This window comes from Echiichthys vipera (assembly GCF_963691815.1).
Source record: "Echiichthys vipera genome assembly, chromosome: 2".
NCBI lineage: Eukaryota > Metazoa > Chordata > Actinopteri > Perciformes > Trachinidae > Echiichthys > Echiichthys vipera.
In genome coordinates, this window is record NC_139827.1 from 7,729,152 (window position 1) to 7,750,560 (window position 21,409).

Here is a 21,409-nt window from a genome sequence, read left to right on the forward strand (position 1 = left end):
ATAAAGGTCCTGTTTGTGCATGTGTGTGTATTTCGGCCTGTGTGTGTGTAACATGATTAATAACAGAGTGAAAAAATGAATTTCCCCGTGCGGAATTAATAAAGTAATAATTATTAATTATTAATTAAGTATCAAAAAGTTTCTGTCGTGCTTCTGTTGAGACACATTGTAGCCCCTTTAAGTTACATGTTTTTTTTTGCCTGTACTATGGGAACTTCTGTTTTTTGCACTATTTGGACATATTTAATCATATTTATTCACTCCATATCACATTATTACAAAACAAACAAAACAAGAACACCTGCACTATATCATGTGAATATGTATATATGTCTATTTCCATTTCTTCCCTTTTTAAATTTAACTTTATTGCTTATTTTTGCTATTTTTTATCTTATTTTGTCATATTCTGTTGCTGCTGTGACAAAAGAATTTCCCCGTCTGCGGGACATTAAAGGTTTTCTGATTCTTATTCTGATTCAGATTTTCTGTTTTTCTACATCTATATCTTTTGGGATCTTTGCAAATGTAATACAAGAATGTATTTCTCCCCAACAAAGTGAGTTTATAACCGCACTCCGTAGTTTTAAATGTAAATACCAGTAAAAATAAAATAAACACGGGGACAGTGTGCATGAAGCAAAAGGAGAGAAGAAACTGATCCAGAGGTCCACCGTGATAAACATGAACATGTTTATTTAACCCAGGTCTGTGAACAACCTCGTTAAAAATGATTATCCTTTATTTTGTTATTGCTGTTTTTTTAGTTTGAGGGTTCGGAGCGCGGCACCAGCTTCAGTTTGATCGGTCGCTTTGGCATCAGCAGCCCCTGGATGTCCATCTCTAAGGGGATCTGGAATATCACGTGTAAAGAGAAGAAGAGGGGTAAACAAAGTCAACAATGAATGAAACATACATACATACATGTGTGAACAAAAATAATTAATAACACTAACCTTAACCCATCCTGAAAAACACAACAGAGATGCATTCAAACCCAAACAGCTCCACCACTGCGTCTTATTCATTTTCTTTTCCGCTCTCCTTCTTGCTTTTCTTTTTGTTCTCTCTTATTTATTTATTTTTCTTTCCCATGCTGTTACCTAAGTGTCCTCTTATGCGATGTAAATTAATGCATTTGTACGTGTTATGCCTGTAACGTTTACATGTCATTGGTGAATAAAGGGAAAGTAAAAAAACAGCAATGCATGAAACAAAAAAACAGCAGACAGCCTATTAAGTGTGCAAAGTGTCAGGTAGTGGATTTTGATCTTTGAACAGAGAGACCTTTACAATACTCACGACTGGCTATCTTTGTCTTATGTAACTCTCAGTATCCAATCAAACTAGCAATAAATCAAATTTGGACATTATTACTCCCACGCCATAAAAGTCATTACTCAATCACCATTTAAAAGTCAATAGCAAGCAGTGTAAAGATGAATGTCTGTGGTCTCACCTCGGTCTCCTTACACACAGAGAAGCTGTGCCCTTGCAGGATCTCCACCATCGCTAGTTTCATCATCACCAGAGCAAATCGCATCCCGATGCAGTTCCTTGGTCCTGCCCCGAAAGGCATGTAGGTGTACGGATCAATAGTCTCCTTGTTTTCCTTGCTGAACCTGAGGGTACACACACACACACACACACACACACACACACACACACACACACACACACACACACACACACACACACACACACACACACACACACACACACACACACACACACACACACATTCATCAATAACAGAAATGAAGCAAAGCCCTGCAGAGCTCAGGTCCTTTGCTGTGGTTGTTTTCCTGAACCCAATTCTCTTTTTCTGTACCTCTCTGGTTTGAACTCCTCCGGCTCGGGCCACAGCTCAGGGTCTCGGTGCAGGGGCCACGTGGGTACCATGACAATCATATCTTTTGGAATCACAAGGCCATTTATCTCCACAGTCGCCTTGGCCACACGCTCCAGACGTGGGGCAATGGGGTACAAGCGGAGAGACTCGTTGACGACGCTGTCAAGATACTCCATCTGCATTAGAGCCTGGTACTCAACAGGAGCCTACACAAACACACAGACACACGTCAACATGACCTGAAACAAGCTCTGAAGGGACACTGGGGGTTGAAGGAGGTTGAAAACACAGTTACTTCCTTTGATACCACTCTCACGTCTGTCTAGTACACGGGGGAATCGGTTAGCCGGGCCAAAGTGGCCAAAAACCAATGAAAGTGGCCTTATATTCATCCTTTTTTCTGCTTCCTCTAACGCTGTCCACTCCTCACTCCCAACACACCTTGTTAGGGAAGGTGGAGTCGATCTCCTCCTGCAGCCGTTTCATGACATGAGGGTTTCTCGCCAGATTGTAAGCCAAGAAAGTGAGGGAGCTGCTGCTCGTTTCGTAGCCAGCAAAGAGGAAAATCATTGCTTGTGAAAGAATCTCATGATCACTTAAACCTGGGAAAATAGAAAGTAGATATGATGTAGAATAACATGCTTTTAGATGTAGATACTGTATGTGGCTGTGCGTGTGTGTGTGTGTGTGTGTCACCTTTATTCTGTTCCCCTTTAATGAGGTCATTGTTTTTCTGGGAGTCAATCATCAGCTGAAGGAAATCCACTCGACTCTAGAAGCAGACATATATGTGAATAGCTTTGATTGATACAAATATAGATTTACACACATGCACAGACAGTCTTACCTTTTCCTTGCTGTGCTGTCGATTAGACTTGATCTTCTGCAGTGCAGCGTAGAAGAAGTCTGTGACAGAACTAGGGAAAAAGGAAAACTCCATCTTCTCCAAAACAGGTCCCATAAAGGGGAAAAAAGCTGGAATAAAGCAGAAAGCCACACATTTATCAAGGACACAGGACAGACAGTGACTGTAAATGTGCACAATACTCTTGGTTTACCGGTAACGTGAAGGATAAAATTATAAATAGCTGTATTTTATAGATGCAAAATGATTATGTACCAACAATGAGGAAGAGTGGGTTGAAAAGGTCAAACTTCAGCATCTTCTTGATGTTAGTGACAAAAGGGTCTGAGGAGTTGTTGAGCGAGTCTATGTCGACACTGAAGGCCGTGCTGGTTACTACATCCATACTGTAGGGTCCAAAGAACCTAACGAACAAACACATCAGAAATGACCTCATAGTTTCATGCTTAAAGGGATAGCTTGACACTCTGAAGTGCAGTTGTATGAGGTACTTCCACTCTCATCTCATCTATGCTCTTCTGAAAACCCACCAGACTTCCATCACCTTGCAGAACACAGGGGTGGCTGGTCTACCACTGCCTCGCTAGGTTAGTTTGTTTTTGCTGTTGTGCGACTTTGGTGTTAGGGCTGTCTGACAGCACGGTAAAGTGGTGAAAATATTCTAAATATAGCATACACTATAACACACACTAATATTGATTTTGTTTAGGTGGCTTAAATATGTTTCTCTGCTACCCCCCATCCGCAGGAGTAGGCTGCTCAGCCTAGTTTGTGTGTCAGGACTCCTCCCTGATACACAGACTACGGATAAGTACCTCATTCAACTACACTTCAAAAAATCATAACTGTCCTTTTTTTGTTTTTAAAGATTATTTTTTGTCTTCTTATGCCTTTATTTGAAAGTACAGCGGAGGGTTGATAGGAAACAGGCTCAAGTTTAAAGTCGAACCTGGGCAACTGTGGCTAGGACTTAGCCTCTGAATATGGGGCGACCGCTCTACCAGGTGAGCAACTGGGCGCCCAACAACTTTCCTTTTTACAGGGGCTCTATTCCAAATACAGGAAATTACTGGATTTAGCTAGGATTGTCATCACACGGCTCTCAAAGACCACTCCCCACCTCGTAAAATATTGATGCTTTGTCGCTGTCCTCAGCATCTGATACTGACTCACACAGCACTCACATGAACACGAGTCCTGACCAAGAAACTTGGATTACAACACACAAAGAGGGAGAATAAACTTTACTTTACATATTGGTTTGCTGCTATACTTATTTTCTGAATGTTGAGTACAGCCCCTTTAAAAAGAGTCCTATATTTGCTGTAATACTAAATGAATGGAATATGTTGGAGTATTGAGTGTCTTACTCCTTCAGCTCTAAGGGCTCGTCCTTGTCTGCTTTCTTTTTCATGCTGTTGATCAGGTTAGCAGAGTGGTTCTTCATTATGGAAAACATCTGAGGTGCAGACAGGGAGACAAGATGATAAAAGGGATAAAGAACCACATAATTATGTTGTTCTGACTGACTAGCGTCTGCTGTTTTCCTGTGAAATGCTGAATGCTTGCACCTCTTTAGGCGTCTTAAAATCCCTCTAACCTTCAAACCCTGTGAGCTAAAAAAATAAATATCCTGTGTAACATGTAATAAAGGGCAGGAGGGGGCTGAACCTCTTTCAGTCTTCCTGATGTGAAGGAAGGAGAGAGGACACTGCGGATCCTCTTCCACTGGTCATCCTCAGCGATGGACACGGCATCGTACAGTTGCCCGTTCAGACGGAAGTTCTGTAACAGAGTTAGGAAGACACATGCCGATGATGAGGACGGTTCAAGCTACCACCGTGAGCGATGGGATGTGTTATATTGGACGAGTGCGTACTCTGCGGTTGGTGAAGAGAGAGTAACACTCCTTTATCAGAACAGTTTTAATCATGGCAGGATCTGTGATGCACAGCACGGGCTGACGGCCATCAAAAATGCTAAATGTGATAAGAATAGAAAATAATATGAACAGAAGATGAGATATTTATGCAGTCACACACAAATATACATTGTTAAACAGGTATACACTATAAACAGAGATACTTTATGAAGAGAAAAGCAACAATTGTATCATTCTTATATGCATGCAGAAACACAAATGTACACTTACCCCCATGTTTTCCCATATTTCTTAAAGCATTCTTCATCAAAGTTGATGAATCCCTTGGTACAAAAAAATAATGTAGAAATTATGGTAAATGGACTTTTCAGCCGTTCACACAGGCATTCACACAGATGGCAGTGGACATCTTCATACCATACAATCTAACAATTCACGCCACATTCACACACGCAGCACGGGGAGCAATTCGGGGTTCAGTGTTTTGCCCAAGAACACTTCAACTCCTTGACCGAGGGAGCTGGGGATCGAACTGCCAATCTCTCAAATGGAGGGCGATCCACTGAGGCACAGTGACTTGAATGACTTTTCTTAAATCCTCAGTTCCCTCTAAGATGGCGGAGATACAATTTCTTTCTATCTCTTTATTTCAGACATGTAAAAACATTAAACTAACACAAAGATTATACATGAAAAATAATAATAAACATTAAACAAAACAGCAATAAAGTCAAGTCAAGTCAAGTCAGTTTTATTGTCAAAAATTGCAATATGTATGACATACGAATGCAAAAAATGAAATTACAGTCCTCTCAGACCCAGTGCAATTTTAAATGAAATAAACAAAAACCTGTACACAAACACAATTCAAAACATTACTTTTGAACACAAATTCAGACTTACGTGTTGGCAGCGTGAACAAGTAAACTTAAATATGTAAATCGTCAACAATAATAATGTTAAATGCTGAAGGATACAGAACCAGAACTGGAGCTGCTGCGTGTTCAACGCTGACAGATTCAATTCACTTCCATTCAGTTTTATTTACAGTGCCAATTCGAAACAAAAGTTATTTCATATGGAGTCGGTAAAGACCGCACTTTATGACTTATTTATGGTTTACATAGACCCAACAATTCCCCAATGAGCAACAGTCTTGTGCACTCAGTGGCAACGAAAACCTTCACAGAATGGGAACAAAATAGTAAAAATGGGACTTTTATTGTCAAAATGTAATAACTTCCTCTTTTATGCATAAAGAAATGAAACTCCAAAAAGGCTATTACAGTAATCCCCTCTTTCCTAATAAGTTTAAACCTGTGACTCATAGAAATAATTGTATCTAATAATTATATCTAATATCTAATAGAAATAATGATCTACCAAATATTTCTGGTTTCTGCGTTTTCTTACTGAAACAGTCCTTAACATGGTCAGAGGATTATCCTGAGTGAACAGATTTTTCAAATGTCATTTTTCTGTCAGTTTACCCAAACAAGACTTTTTTAACGACTCTTACAGCAGTGACACATTATCTGTTCAGCTTTTAGTTTAGATAGTTTATTTCGAATATGTGAAAAAACAAAATTATAGCACATTAATGGGTAGTCTCTCTACATCTACGTTATGGATGATGTTTTAACTTTATCATAAATAACTACAGAGGCATTTGAGATCATCAGGGCTGTTTCCCTCAACATTATGCCTCCACTTTTCAGACCTAACGTACTTTCACAGGTATTCACTATACGGCCTTGCTGAGCATGCACACTCTGTTATAGATCTACGGTGTTGCTTCAGAGAAAGTTACGGATTACCAACCTTTCTATACGCCAGCATAGTCCCGAAAAATGGGATTGGTCTTGGACCAGGAATGCCCATTTTCTTAAATGTTCCAAATTGCCAGCAGACATACCTGCGATATCAAATCAAAACAGAGGTGTGAGTGATTTTTGTCATGCAGCAAACCACTGTACAAATAACTGGGACAAATATTCTTAACACACTTACGCAAAGATCAGTGTGATCAGAGCCACCAGGAGGGTCCATGTCTCAGTGGAGAAAAAGAAGCCCATCTCTGCACGTTTGCTCTCTTCTCTCAATGGCAGCAGCAGCTCCACTAAAGCCTCAAATCATGAGTCTTTCATCTCCTTCAGTGCAGACCTGTTGCGTGAGTAAGGGAAGTGTGTGAGAGTTGAGCCAATGGCAGGCAGCAGTGTTACGTGAATCATTGACAGAAAGTGACCAAGCAGCATTTATAATTTTGCATTATTATGTTTTATTAGCTCCGTCCTCTGTGATGCTGCAATTTTGTGACCTAAATTATTATATTGCGTGTTCAAAAAGATAGAGCACACGCAAAGGTCATTAAAACAGCTTTAATATATATTTTTTTTAATTTCCTTTTAGAGTATTATTCTTTTATATCTCCTATTTGTGATTTGAATGTTTTAGGAATACAAATAAACACACAAGTACTTCAATGTCTCACATTTCCTGGTATAAGGGGACAGAATAGAAACACAAATAAGCCATTAAACACATTTTTTTCTAAATATACATAGAATACTTATGTTCTCGGGTGTGAGATTGTCAAACTGGTTTATTTAGACCTATTCACAACCTTTGCTCACACAAAGACATGCCCAGGCATATCGTCAGTTGTGCAGAAACTCAAGCATTATCATTGTTATTGTTGTTGCATAAAGAGGTGAAGTGGCAAAAGTTGTTATGTAACAGGAAGGGAAGAGAAGCCACACCTCCTGGATGTGCAGTCAGGGTTCAGAGCAGAAAGGAGGTCCTAACACACAGACACAGCCATGGGCTATCTTCCTTTCTTCTCTTTAGAAACATGGATTCTGCTACTGATCACATTTATCTGCCTATTTGTTATGTGAGGATCAAAGTTAGTTCTAATGAGTAGACTATTGTAATTATATTGGAGCCTCTTTCTTTTAAGTTTAAAGTGAAAGTAAAGTGTTTGACTGACACTGCGTGACTCTAAATACATTATTTAATGTCTTTTCTGTCCTGCGCAGGTATGGCAGATGGACTCATGGAGTATTTGAAAAATTGGGGATCCCAGGTCACAAGCCATATATGTACTGGGGCACAATCGGTAGACTTCACGAAGTATGTATTTTATGTGTTTGTAGTGCTATCGTGTATGTTAAAAAATGAATTTGTGCCCCTTCTATCTGGGACTGTACCTATGTTCCCTGCTTTGTATGCGACTCTCACGGATATCTCCATAAATATATTTTATACACGAAAAAAACTGTGTTGGCGGATATTTGATGTATTTAAGTCCCAAAAAAGACCACGGAATGCTTTTGCACCAGAATTACACTTAAAATAAATGTTAATATATAAAAAATTGAATTTATAAATGCAGTCTACGGATACAGGCAGTGTTGTGTTTTGTAATTATTGATATTTATGTTTTCTCTGTTTCCAGGTTTACTACTTGGACGACAGAGAGAACGCTAAGAAGTTTGGGAAAATATGGGGGTGAGTCTATAAATCTTTTTAAAGTGTATACTATAAGAACTTTGCCTAACACCAAGCTATCCATTATTAATGAAAGGTTTTTTTTTATTATTAGTCTTCCCTAAAATGTCCGAGCTTGACGATACTGACTGAATCTAATCTACATGATGCATCTTCAAAATGGCTTTCCAATTGGCTGCTGTTTGTGATCACTAATGAGACTTAATTAAAATTTCGAATAATAAAACAACTAAGTGGGTGAAGGCAAATGGGGAAACCCCCACTCGGGCAAAGCCACATCCAGAAACATCCCCCTCTCTCTAAATACCAAGAAAAGTGAAAATCCTGGCCAGGTCTGCAAAAAAGATTGAGTACCAGTGGTTTACACACCAACGTGAACCTTTCACCCTCGATTGTTGTTGTTGTTGTTAAATGTCCACGCATGGTCCGTCTTTTTTTTCTTCTATGAACAGGCGCACATTAAATGACGTCAGAGCCGCCGTAGGCCTCATGCTCGTGCTCGTACACGTGCGCACGCTCGTGTTCGTACATGTGCAAACACGCTCTACAAAAGCCCACCTCTCCCAAACGGGCCGTGGACGGCAAGTTGGCCGCAGCTAGGCGCGGTGCGGTTGCACTCACACTGGTCAAACGAACTAGGCTTTACCCGTAAAAACCTGTTTTGGCACGGTACGGATGGACAGTGTGAGTGCGCCCTTAGACGTTTGTCTATGGCGTAATGCACGGTGCTGTTTCACAGGTCAAGGCTCAAGGCCAGATCCACAGTTTCTCAATAAGGCAGAAAGAGTAGATGAACTTTCAGACCCTTTTCAAAGTTTGTTTTTACTTTTTATGTGGTTTGTTTGACATGTTTTGAGTCTTGTAACATTTCTCTTGATTGCTTGTGTTAGCCCTAGTGTTATTAATATATATTCTGCTGCTACACTGACAAGAGTCTTTTCACTGAATGCCCTAATTGTAAATGTGCATGTGTGAAAATGTCCAGAACATATGAGTTCAGGAGGCCCATGCTGGTTGTGATGGACCCCGACATGCTGAAAACCATCCTGGTGAAGGAGTGCTTCACCTACTTTACCAACCGGAGGGTGAGAAACACACAGGATCAACACTGAACAAGAGTGTAGAACAAAACCCGCTGTGAAGTCATTCAATATATTGTAACGTCCCTCAATGATCGAGCAGTGAGACTTTATCCAGTTTGATGCGCTTTATTTTCTAGCTGAACACGGCTACCGTGGGCCGCAGCCGACGCCAACAAAGAACAACCTTCTAACTTTTAACTCTCGTTTTTACTCCTCTTCTTAACTACAGACTTCCAGCCTCTCTAAAAACAACATGTCACTTCACTGACCTGTGGGACATCTCAGTGATTCACTCTAACAGTGACACATTCTGAATTAACAGTCAGAACAGTCCGTTACAATATGTTGTCCACCAAGTCAAGCAGACTAATGTTGCCTTCAAAAGGAACTGTTTGAAGTAGGAAGTCAGTCATGATCACCACATCAGACAGCACAAGTTCATGTCATTTAAAGTGCAACAAGCTGCAGTTGTACAGTCTTTGTCCAGGGTACTAATATGAACAACTGTTGCACAAATGCATAAAGTTGTAAATCCACAGCATGTGTACTGACCACTGCCCCACATTAGAACTTGCGTCTGAACGGAGACCTCTTTGACGCAGTGAATGTTGCTGAGGATGATGAATGGAGACGGATTCGTAACATCCTCACTCCCTCCTTTACCTCCGGCAATATAAAAGCGGTAAGAGTTCTTTAACTTTCATATTTGGGTAGATTTTCATGTTTTAATCTTCATCCTTTGTGTTCTTGTGTTCACTTGTGTTGCATCTTTTCCTTTGTCTAAGATGTTCAGCGTTATGAAACATCAGTCCCACAAACTGACAACCAGCCTGCAGTCCAGGGCGCAAAATAATGAAGTTATTAATGTGAAAGAGTGAGTAATACCACGCTATACTATAAGTTGTTCCTGAATGTGACATAAATCAAAGCTTTGTCAATGACAGAACACCACCAGAGATGGCCACACATAAACCAAACATGTTAAATAGAGAGCTTCAGAGGTGTTGATTGGCAGATTTGTTACCTTGCGATGAAGCCGGACTACCTTTTTCTTTGATCCTAATCTGTTTTTAGTCTTTGTGCTAAGCTAAGCTAAGCTAACACACAGCTGCATCGTACACAAAGACATGAAAATGGTATAAATCACGTCAAGAGAGTGAATAAGGGGATTTTCTATTTTGTTTTTTACAAATTAAAACACAAATAAGTATTTTACATTTTAAATTTAACTCAATTTTAAATGTTTGACTGAAAATCTACCTTTTCAGTGGTGCTTCCTAAACATCCAGAATCAAAACCTCCTTTTCTAAAGCCAAACCAAGAACCCTATTATTTTAATGTCTTTCATTATATTTAGTTTTTTTCTAGTGTACACTTTTTACCACCCTCTTTTAAGGTTTTTTTTATTAGTGTCAGACAGAGCATTAGATTAGTGACAGACCTTTATGGCCATATAATGTGAAAGTAGAATCTCTGGAAATGAGATTTAGAGATTGAATTAAACAAAGCTGTTCAAAAATAAAAACATGGTTGACTATTCTGAGCTGGACCCGCGTCGTCTAGTCAACTATCGGGCTCTCTCTAAATACTATATTCATTTGTCTTGATATTATACTTTGAAACACTAGACAGCATCCATCCATCCATCTTCAACTGCTTGTCCCTTTCGGGGTCACGGGGGGCTGGAGCCGATCCCAGCTGACATCAGGGGCGAGGCGGTGTACACCCTGGACAGGACGGCAGTCAATCACAGGGCACATAAAGACAAACAGAGACAGACAACCATTCACACCTACAGGCAATTTAGAGACATCAATTGACCTAACAAGGGCACGTCTTTGGTCTGTGGGAGGAAACCGGAGAACCCGGAGAAACCCACACAGACACGGGGAGAACATGCAAACTCCAAACAGAAGGACCCCAGCCGGGATTCGAACAGAAACCCTCTTGCTGTGAGGCGACACTGCTAACCACCACTCCACCGTGCAGCCTAGACAGCAGACAGTAAATTAAAATTACAATATACACAAAGACTAATCTGTATTTCAAATTCAGACATTTCTATATATATTGGATACAGCTTATACTGTAAGGTTTCCTAGATGGGTGTAATATTACAGCATCCTCTCCTTTGACTAAGAAATGACTTCTGGACACATGAACGTATGCATTTCTTTGCAGTGCCTTTAACTACAGACTGTGAAGCAAACATGATATAATCTCCTACCTGTGGCTCTGCTTTCAACCATCATTCAGCTATTTATATAATGTGTGTATTCCAGCATCTTTGGATCCTACAGTATGGACGTGATCGCCGGCTGTGCACTCGGTGTAGATGCAGACTCAATCAACAACCCCTCCAGCCCCCTCATCACACATGCATCAAAGCTGTTCAGATTGCCCATACCTCTTTTCATTTTACTGGGTATCAGTGCTTCGCCATGACACCTCCCACCTTTCTTTTCTTTCTGTTGATGTATTGTGACTAAAATTACAAATGTTTTCCTTCTCAGGGTGCTTCCCCATATTGTTTCCTCTCATGGAGCTGCTGGGTTTCTCATTTTTCCCCAAGACTACTACGTCTTTCTTTAGAGATGTTTTGGAGAAGGTCAGAGCAGAGCGCAGTAGCAGCTCACACCAGGTCTGGACAAAACACACAACTGTGCGATATACTGAATGTTTTGATAAAGGACATTTTCCAGAAGTTCAAGGGAAAAACTTTTAACAGATAGTTGACTAAAAAATGTCACCTCCCATGATGTTCGACACCTGACAAATGCTCAGTCATCACGGAAAAGCTGTTTCCAAGGTGAAGACTGACCTTTAAAACTCAACTTTTAAAGTTTTATTCGGGCGCACTGGTGGAAACAATCATGGATCAGGGGAGGACGTCAGACCGGTGACACAAGAGGAAGGGCAAGTGACCTGAAACGAGAGGAGTTACTTTTCAAAATAAAACATGAAATTCACAAGACAGAAAACCCAAAGACAGGACAGTCCTCACCGCGGTGTGACACCTATAATGCTTTATTGATATACTAGAGCTATAATTAACGTCATATATAAGGCCACAGAAGCTGTATTGTTGCCTTAGCTTACATTAGCTTAGCTTACATTAGCTTAGCGATAATCTTCCAAACAACAAAAAGCCATGAAATCTGGCATTTCTGAACAAAACCCATTACAAACAGCAACAGTCACACCAGTTAGAAGAAACACACATCACGAGAACATGCATACTAATCACCTGACCTGTTTTCAGAATTCAGGGGATTTCCTTCAAAATATGATCAACTCCCAGACTGCCAGTGAATCCAAGAAAGATAAGCAGAATAAAGGTAATTACACTGACGTCTACGCTTGAATCAAACAAAGTGACTCCTGCTTTCATCTCTCTCCCTCTCTATGCACCTTGTCTGCCCCAACAGTTCTCACTGACCATGAAATCTTTTCTCAAGTCACGATCTTCATGTTTGCTGGTTACGAGACCAGTTCTACCACTCTCCTTTTCTTGGCCTATACTTTGGCATTAAATCCTGAAGTCATGAAACGACTGCAAGAGGAGATAGACTCCACGTTCCCTAATAAGGTAGAGCAGACATTTTCCAGTACAGGAGTCATTTTCTGCATTTTATATCAGTGATTAAACTAATGTTTTTAAAAACATGAACGCGTTTAATGTAACTGTGATTTGTACTCTACAGGGTGCGGTCCAATATGAAGCTCTGATGCAGATGGAGTATCTAGACAGTGTCGTCAATGAGTCTCTGAGGTAATGAGCATTTTCTAACAATGATAAAGTTTCCAATTTTTAGCGAGTAATCTTCACCATACTTTGGCATGTTAGCCTGTTGATATTTGCTGATCAGCACTTAAAATAAACAGCTGAGGTAGGTACTCCAGTTGCACTGCGGCAGACAGGAAGGACCTGCATCAGATTAGTTAAAGCTCAGTGGATCATTTCCACTCCAAAGCCTGAGAGACATCCACTCGAGCCTCTAACGTCATGACAGACCCATCACACCCCACCACCCTGTTTACCACCCTCCCCGTAGGCAGGTCAGGTTCAGGACATGAATACACATGAACGAAAATGCTGAGAAACAGCTTTTCCCCAGAGCTGTGGACAACTGGACCCAGAACCATGTTCTCCAAGTCAAGAGAGGAAAAAAGACAATATTGCATCTCCTCAGAGTACATACAAAACCAGTACAGTAAGGGCTTGAAACCTACCCAGCCATGGAAACAATAGCAAAAATCATAAACACAGTGTTTCATAAGTTTGGGGACTGAATATTTCTGTGATAAAGACATAGTTTTTTAAAAAGTCTTGTTTTGTGAATAGGCTCTACCCTCCAGCTGCACGCCTGGAACGAATTGCCAAAGAAACCGTCAAGATCAATGGCATCACAATCCCGAAGGACATGCTTGTTATGATTCCAGTCTACGCTCTGCACCGCGACCCTGAGCTGTGGCCAGAGCCAGACGAGTTCAGACCTGACAGGTAGCTGCCGCGGTGTATGTTGCTGCATTTCCACTTCACAGTATGATTGACCCACTCCTTTTCAGAGTTGTCCTTTTCCATCAGCAAAAGTTGTGGATAGTAGCTGCTACTTTTTTTGGGTACCATTTTGGTCGAGCACACCAATGATTGGTTGGATAGAATCGTCACTAGTTTGAAACGGGACCTCCTCCACAAAACCGCCATTTTTAAGCTACTGTCAAGAACTACTGCATTTTTTTATCCACTCACCCCAGATTTTAAGAGATGGCAGTTTGCGTACACTATGCCGCTCAATTAACCAAGTGCAAACATCAATGCCGATGAAAAGATCCAGCAAGTGCGGCTTCACGTAGCATCTGTTCTACACCAACGGAGTAATATCCGCAAAAGAAAATGAAATAGAGAAAAACTTCTGGTACCAAAAGTTGAAGCCCAGTCAAATTGAGCTAAACAATGTAATGGAAATGTGGCCTAAGTGAGTCCTGCGTATGTGTGTACTTTAAAACTTTTCTCAAGTCTCTTTCTAAGTAATAAATCACCAGTGGATCTTTTAAGAATTTCTGAGAACAAATAGTTTTAGTGACCCAAACAGCTTTAAATGTTTCATAATGACTCAGGCCACTCTTATTAGTGAGCTATAAGACTCTTAGACTGGTGCATGCCCCGCTAAAATTAAGTAATTTCATATATTTTGTAAATCTTGAGAAAGTCATTCATGCTTTAGTCATTTATAGTCCAGTGAAACTACATATATTTGAATATTCTTTATTATTTTGTGTGTGTAAAATGTGTAAAAATGACATTTCATTTTCTTCCTTGCTGTACCGTATTAAGATTTAGTAAGCAGAACAAGCAGAGCATCAACCCGTACACCTACCTGCCATTTGGGATCGGGCCGAGGAACTGTGTGGGGATGCGCTTTGCTCTGGTGGCAGTTAAACTGGCCTTGGTGGAGGTTTTGCAGAACTACAGCTTCTCCGTCTGCGAAGAGACAGAGGTGATTTACTTTGCTTTGATTGCTTTTACATAATTTACATAGATTTACATCGACAAGTTTCTGATTAAGTGAATGTGTCCCCTCCACAGATCCCTTTGAGGATGCACTATGAGGGCCTGCTTGGACCCCTAAAACCAATCAAACTAAAGCTGGTGCCACGTTCTATCACCTCGGGAAATACGGAGTCCAACTAGGAAGTACCGAGAGACGTCCCTCAAGGCTGAGTTTGCAATTTTAGTAAATGACGATGCAACTTACAGTTTACGAGGACAAGTTTTTATATCTGATTTAGAAGTTTGTATCTGATTTGAATCCAAATAGACAGTGATAATCATTTAAGAACATGCCTTTATATCTGCGTCACTTTCCTTAATTATGTAAATCTGTGAATCAAACACTAATGCGTATACTTTTGGGGTGGTGACTGAAATGTTATCTAGTTGAAGGAGAGTAATTATACACACAATTATACATATGTAGGTGCAATAATATCAGAAAACAGTATCAATGACGAAAAGGTGACGTCTGCACACTCATACTTTTAAACATTCTGACCTGATGAAGATCAAAGCAGGATGGTAACCGCGTCATTATTAAGCTTTTGTGGCATGCCGTAAGTGAGCAGGTGTTACAGAATATGTACTCTTCTAAGTTTGTTGACTGTTATCTAAGAATGACATCAAAATGGTGGAAAATTGCAGTTGTCCAGAAGATACAAGAACACTGAATGAATATTTCTTGTTATATCTTATTAAACGATTGTATCATAATTATATGTTGCATCATCAATAAACAGTGATTTAAAAACATTCTGTGAACTGGTGGTGCCTTTAGAGGGCTAATAAACCAAACATGATACATTTTTTCAGTCAGATCTCTAGAACTATTGTGCATCACGTGCGATATGTGAAGCCTGTTGTGCAATTTAGTTTGAAAGGTAATCACAAGTCACATTAACGCATATCCACTTTCATGCACATCTTGTTTTGATTTGCATGTCTATGAAATCTAGGAGGCCACAGGGGGAGTGGAGCACAGAAAGGACCAGAGATCTACCCACTGATTATTTGAGCTTTTGTTAAGGCTAGTGCTAGCATGTGCTATTTACAGAGCCACATAACACTTTTATGGTTTTGAGAGGAGCAATACAAGAGTAAATAAGAGCATAACACCTTATCAAAGCACGTCTACATGATGAATGACCAGAAAAGTACAAAACACCAGTATGATGCAATGCATTGGACTATCCCGTCTACAAGCACTCGTACTTAAGTCATCTAGGTGATGACTCAGTCAGTTGTATGAGGCTGCACTCCTTTTTTCCCTTATCTGAAGTGAGTTTGAAGGACAGAGGGATCAGAGTTCATGCTGTACAGATTGTAAAGCCCCTTATGGCATGTAAAAAAGTGCTACATACATGTAAATAGAATTGGTTTGACTAATATTGTATTGCACTGTGTGTTTTCTGATATTGTATTGCCCATCTAATCTGTGGAGGAGTGAATCAGTGTTTATAACTGGACTGCTGGATCGGAGTACAACATACAGGTTTACGGTTTTCCTGGTCACCAAAAGTGAAGTTGTGATTAACAAATGATACTGACTCTGGTAGATGAAGCCCCTCGGAGGAGTTGCACAGAAGTCTGCTGATGAGCACAGCTTGGAGACCTGTCGTCCTCAGTCTGGACTTTGGAATAGAAGTAATGGACCCGCCGGAGGTCATCAGGGGGTGGGGTACGGGGCTTTGGTTTGGTTTGAGCTGTGCTTATTTTAATAAAAATCTTGAAACATGTCCCACCCCGACGAATCACATGAGAAAGGATTTCAGCTTTCAAGATATACAATTTAGACAGTTCAACTTGGCTAAATGTGAGGAAGTGATAGCACAGAAGAGTGACATGCTGACGTGGAAAGACAGGAACAACGTGACTCAGCCGTCACATGGGTGCAGGTGTGGCAAATGTCAAATGAGGTGTGAGGGTACCTGTTTAACATTCTACATTCAAGAACCATTGCCATATCAAGGACAGACTTTAATGGCAATGCGACTTAAAAGATGCTTTTTTTTCTTCTATTAGGACTCACAAATATACTAATGTTGTACATGTTTCTAGAATACAAAACAGAAACAGCCCTTTGACATCAAAGGTTTACTTCCCTAGATCATGAAACATAACTAGTGTATGTATTTTTAAGAAATTAAAATAAAATCCATTTATGTGACCTTTCGAAAAAAAAGGTGGAGCAACAGTGAACACATGATATTTGATCACAGAGTAAATACAATCATGATATAGATGCAATCAGTCCATGCCACCTTTAGTCATTGCGCAACCTGTGGGCAACAGATAACATACAGACACAGTACTAGCTTTGAGGTAGAGTCAAGGTATTTGTATTATGCTCAGTAAGAAAACACCGCCCTGCAACTCTGTAAACACTATTGATCTGTTTTAATGTTTTTGAAATACTTTTAGATGCGTTTGGGAGATGGTTTGTACAAAAGTCACTGTGAGCAAGTGTCAAAGGTAAAAAGAGGCACGGAAATCTCGTTCCCAGTTCTTATCTTTTTGCTCCTTTCTCTTACTTTCTTCCTTCCTCTGTCCTTTTCCTCCTCTCTCCTCTTTCTCCTTGGTTGGTGGTTTCACTGCGTCACGATCCCTAGGCTGAAAGTGAGTAACTTTGGCTCTTTTCATCTGTCCATAGCCCAGGCCCTCCTGGTCTCTCTTCAGCACAGTTGGCACTGGCTGTTTAGGCCCCTCTCCCTCTGGCCCCAGTCCTGTCCCTGGTTTCCAGCCGCAACGAACCATCATCTTGTAGCTGTTGCTGGAGGGGGGTAGGCAGTAGTAGGGGGTGGGTGGAGCACGGCGCAGACTGAACAGGTGTAGAGTGGAGGAGAGATGCGATGACGGACTGCTGCTGTACTCGCTACAACACACACTGCACCACTGAGACCGGGGGGCACTGGGACAAACAGAAAAAGAGACAACAATAGTTAGAGGAGAAATATTAGAGGAACAGATTCACAATTTTCAAAATCCGTCTTAAAATAATAGTCAGGGTGGGGCGGCCGGTGGCTGTGTGGTTAGAGTAGCCGCCCCATAGAAAGAGGCTGAAGGTCCTCAAGGCCCTTTGCTGCATATCACCCCCCCTCTCTCTCACCCCATTTCCTGTCCGTCCTATATAATAAAAAGGCTTGAAAACTGCCAAACAATAATCTTTAATAAATAAATAATAATAATAATAGTCAGGTACCCAGATGTGCATTAACAGATTCAGCTCACTGTAATCATTCATCCTGTTCAAACTGGCCATTAAAAGATCCCTTCTTAATGTGCTTAATAAACAATTACACTGAAGTTTAACTGAGGCTAGTTTGAGGCTTTAGCAGTTTGTCAAACCCAGTGTGGATCTTTACCAGGTCAGTGTTTCTCTGCTGCAATGGAAGGATAGTTACACAAAGAGGGAAGTGTGTTCAGAAAAGGTTGTAACTTTCGAAGATATCCTCTTGTTTGTCTAATATGGACAGCTGAAGCTTTTGAATGTCTGTCTGTCTTTGTGTCCGTCTGCCTGCTCCTACCGGTCAATACAGATGGGCGTCCTCAATAGAGCCTGGTCTGTCTACACGCCTGTTCTTTTAAAAGGAAGGTTTTCGTTGCCACTGTGTGCACAAGATTGCTGAATAAATACTGTATTCAGATATTATTATTATAATTACAGAAATTGCGACTTGTTGCTGCTACGGGGTTAAATGTTGGGTCTCTATAAATCATAAATCTAAAGTTATAGAGTGGGTTCTAGACTAGACTATATATTTAAAGTGTCCTGAGATAACGTCTGTTATGATTTAGAACTACAAATAAATCGTCTTTAATTGAATTCATTTTTATAAACTCTAAACAGAAGATTTAGGTCTGGGAAATCAACATAGCCCCACCAGATATTACAAATGAACGTTTACGTGATAATGTCTACCACTTTTCTCCCAAACTCCTGCTGCATGGCCTACTTCTTACTTTACATTTGAATGTAAGATTTTGATTGGATAGCTTAGCTTATTTCCCTTGGAAAATGGTAAGCCACTTGTTGGAAGGGTCCATGGTTCTGTTTCAGTAAGAGTACTGTAATCATCTATTTTACCGGCTGTTTAGCATGAATTCATCATTGGTTCAATGTGGTTTAAGCTGTCTCCAACTGAGTGTGCTAACCTGTTATCAGATCGTGTGTCTCTCTGTGTACTTCTCCCATAGCTCTCCAACTCCTCCAATACCTCATTGTGGCCCGCTGGGAGGAAAAAACACAAATGGATGAGTTCAACTTCAATGTACACACACAAACACAGAAATTTCTATAATACAAAATACATGATTATACCTTCCAGCGCCAGGTCTTTGGCATCCCTGCCCTGCGTATCAACCACTCCGACCCAGGCTGCTCCGTGTTGCAGCAGCAGCCTCACCGCAGCTCTTTGTCCCGACCAGCTTGCACACATCATCGCCGTCCAGAAGTAAGTATCCTGGAGAGGAAGACATCAAGACTTAAGACCAATAAAATATTTCCAAAAATGAAAACACATTGAGCAGAAAGTATTGTACCTGGAAGTTGATGTCTACCCCCTTTGAGAGCAGGTCTTTGAGGCCAGAGATGTCCCCCTCATTGGCACAACGCAGCAACCTGAGCCCCAGGAGCTCTGTGAACCTCTCTGAGTTGCTTGTCTCTCTTCCTCGGTTGCCTTCACTTCCACCAGTAACCCCTCTTTGTGTGACAGACTGACTCTGCTGCATCCCTGCTGCCCTGGCTCTCCTCCTCTCTCTTCTATTAGACCCTCTGTTCCTCTGATGCTCTCTGCCATTATCTTTATTACTAGTTGCACTCCTTGATGCATCTTGCCCTTTACCATCTCCTTTCATTAATTTTTCATAGAACTGCCTGACCTCTTCCCCACTAAGTGCACTATTTGTTTTGGAGCTGGACTGTTCAGTTGTTTCAATGCTGAAAAGATCATGCCCGCTGGCAGGAGTAAAGCCTAAACCAGACATGAGGGGCGACTATAGGTCGAAAGTTAAGTTATATGCTCATTCTTTTAAACAAGACAACCTAACGTCAAGCTGAGAGACAATGGTGTTACTCTCTTACTATTTGTTTCATATTGAGACTCGTAAGCTAGCAAGCTAACGTAGCTACCTAGGCTGCTTATTTTGATGTGTGGGGCGAGTGGTTAACGTTATGTCTCGTTTATTTCTGAAACAACACTCTTTATCATATTATAATTCACCAAATACAGCGTACAGTGCGTATATTTATCTTTCTAATGTTGTCAACCAGCCTTTGTTGCCTTAGCAAAGAAGTTAGCTAGCACAAGTGTGAGCTAACAGTTTTAGCATTCGCTTGTAAACACATGAAAGCACTAAATTCGGTAACGTTACCCAACACCGCACTGCTTTAAAGCATTATCCAGGTGACGACGTAAACTGGGAACACAACTGACTAACTTCTTTTGTAATACGAAGCGACTTGAAGCTAACGTTGCCCTCTTACTTCCTGTTTGTAAACAGAACGTCCGTGCGTCACGTTGGCGACGTCACTATCACGTTGGCTACGTCACTGCCACCTGTCGGACCGGATGTTTCCTGACTGCTGGATACGGATGAGCTGTGGTTTGGTACTTGAGTAAAAATAAGTGTTGTGTTCTTCTCAATGCCAGAGTACTTTTTAAAGCTTATTATAATATAATAATATTATATATATATATATATATATTATATATATATATAATATACAGAATAGCCACATCAAACTGTCAAAAGAGTCTGTATATATTATTGGCAGTGAACAAAGTTTTCAGATTTTTAAGGAAATAATTGAAACAGTGTACAAATACTATACTTTACAAAGGCTCAAGTAAAATACCATTAATAGTATCTGCTAAATTTACTTAAAGTATGAAAATTAATAACAGCTGCTAGTGTTAAATAATAATAGTGTATATTATTGGGTTATTGTTACCAGTGCATGAACATATAGACAGCCTTGGTCCTTGTAAACTTCCTGTCAGCTGAGTCATTCACATAGACAGCAAAAGGAAATAAACGACACATTTAGAAGGTTTATGTTATGTTATCTTTGAAAAGGTCGATACGTTGCATTTTAATGTCTCTTCAGGTCAAGATCCCATAGACTACGTTTGACACACATCACATATATTTAAGCCTGAAAAGTCCTCGGAAATATGGTGCCTTCACACATGGTCGCACACTTTAACACACAGGTTAGGATATCATGATCCAATTTGGACTATACTTGTGTTTTTTCTTCTTTCCAGATGATTCCTATCTTCAGTTTGTTTGTACCTATTTAATGTTGTTTTGTTGCCTTTTAATCATTAATTCACTGTTGTATATCTATATATATATATATATATCGTAAATATAGTAAGATTTGTTTTATGAACCATCAGTGTTGTTCTTTGGACGGTTGTTGTGTATCGTATATTTTGTGTGTGAGGGTAGATCTTGTTTGTCCCTCTAAAAGTTTTGTCTCCACAGCGCCCTCATGTGGACCGCCTGTTTTTAATTAATTTTACTGTGCGAGTTCCTGATTCTTTGTCAGACAACCCATCATCCGAGCCGCTCTTCTTAATGGCTCTCAGAAAGAAATTAAGCTATGAAATCCGGCTTCTATCGCCGTAATTTACTCCCCATCAGTGGTGCACGACTT

The 21,409-nt window shown here is 40.4% G+C and overlaps 3 protein-coding genes across 3 annotated transcripts; 1 reads left to right on the plus strand and 2 right to left on the minus strand.

Moving 5' to 3' along the window:
• Positions 1–685: 685 nt before the first annotated feature.
• On the minus strand, positions 686–6,744 carry LOC310964392 (cytochrome P450 3A40-like). Its single transcript, XM_083937505.1, has 13 exons — positions 6,610–6,744; positions 6,421–6,514; positions 4,870–4,922; positions 4,597–4,696; positions 4,389–4,502; positions 4,088–4,176; positions 2,973–3,121; positions 2,700–2,827; positions 2,549–2,624; positions 2,294–2,454; positions 1,832–2,058; positions 1,460–1,622; positions 686–853 (listed from the first exon to the last, which is right to left on the minus strand). The coding sequence occupies exons 1-13, from the start codon at positions 6,672–6,674 to the stop codon at positions 764–766; spliced, it is 1,509 nt and encodes a 502-aa protein (XP_083793631.1). The 5' UTR covers positions 6,675–6,744; the 3' UTR covers positions 686–763.
• A 706-nt stretch (positions 6,745–7,450) lies between these two features.
• LOC310963793 (cytochrome P450 3A30-like) lies at positions 7,451–15,241 on the plus strand (the record flags this gene model as incomplete). Its single annotated transcript, XM_083936717.1, has 14 exons — positions 7,451–7,518; positions 7,638–7,731; positions 8,057–8,109; positions 9,095–9,194; positions 9,760–9,873; positions 9,977–10,065; positions 11,474–11,616; positions 11,705–11,832; positions 12,322–12,529; positions 12,620–12,780; positions 12,896–12,963; positions 13,537–13,695; positions 14,530–14,692; positions 14,782–15,241. 14 exons carry the CDS (start codon positions 7,451–7,453, stop codon positions 14,884–14,886), a joined length of 1,653 nt encoding a protein of 550 aa, XP_083792843.1. The 3' UTR covers positions 14,887–15,241.
• Positions 15,242–17,095: 1,854 nt separating this feature from the next.
• On the minus strand, positions 17,096–20,220 carry gpank1 (G patch domain and ankyrin repeats 1). Its single transcript, XM_083933938.1, has 4 exons — positions 19,288–20,220; positions 19,067–19,208; positions 18,901–18,976; positions 17,096–17,656 (listed from the first exon to the last, which is right to left on the minus strand). Exons 1-4 carry the CDS (start codon positions 19,729–19,731, stop codon positions 17,215–17,217), a joined length of 1,104 nt encoding a protein of 367 aa, XP_083790064.1. The 5' UTR covers positions 19,732–20,220; the 3' UTR covers positions 17,096–17,214.
• Between the last annotated feature and the right edge of the window lie 1,189 nt (positions 20,221–21,409).

Coding starts and splice junctions, on each gene's coding strand:
- LOC310964392 (XM_083937505.1), bottom strand. CDS start 6,674: ATGGGCTTCTTTTTCTCCACTGAGACATGGACCCTCCTGGTGGCTCTG. Junction 4,697..4,869: donor AAATATGGGAAAACATGGGG/GTAAGTGTACAT, acceptor TATCACATTTAG/CATTTTTGATGGCCGTCAGC. Junction 854..1,459: donor CTGTGTGTAAGGAGACCGAG/GTGAGACCACAG, acceptor GTGATATTCCAG/ATCCCCTTAGAGATGGACAT.
- gpank1 (XM_083933938.1), bottom strand. CDS start 19,731: ATGTCTGGTTTAGGCTTTACTCCTGCCAGCGGGCATGATCTTTTCAGC. Junction 19,209..19,287: donor GGGTAGACATCAACTTCCAG/GTACAATACTTT, acceptor CTTCCTCTCCAG/GATACTTACTTCTGGACGGC. Junction 18,977..19,066: donor CAAAGACCTGGCGCTGGAAG/GTATAATCATGT, acceptor TTTTCCTCCCAG/CGGGCCACAATGAGGTATTG.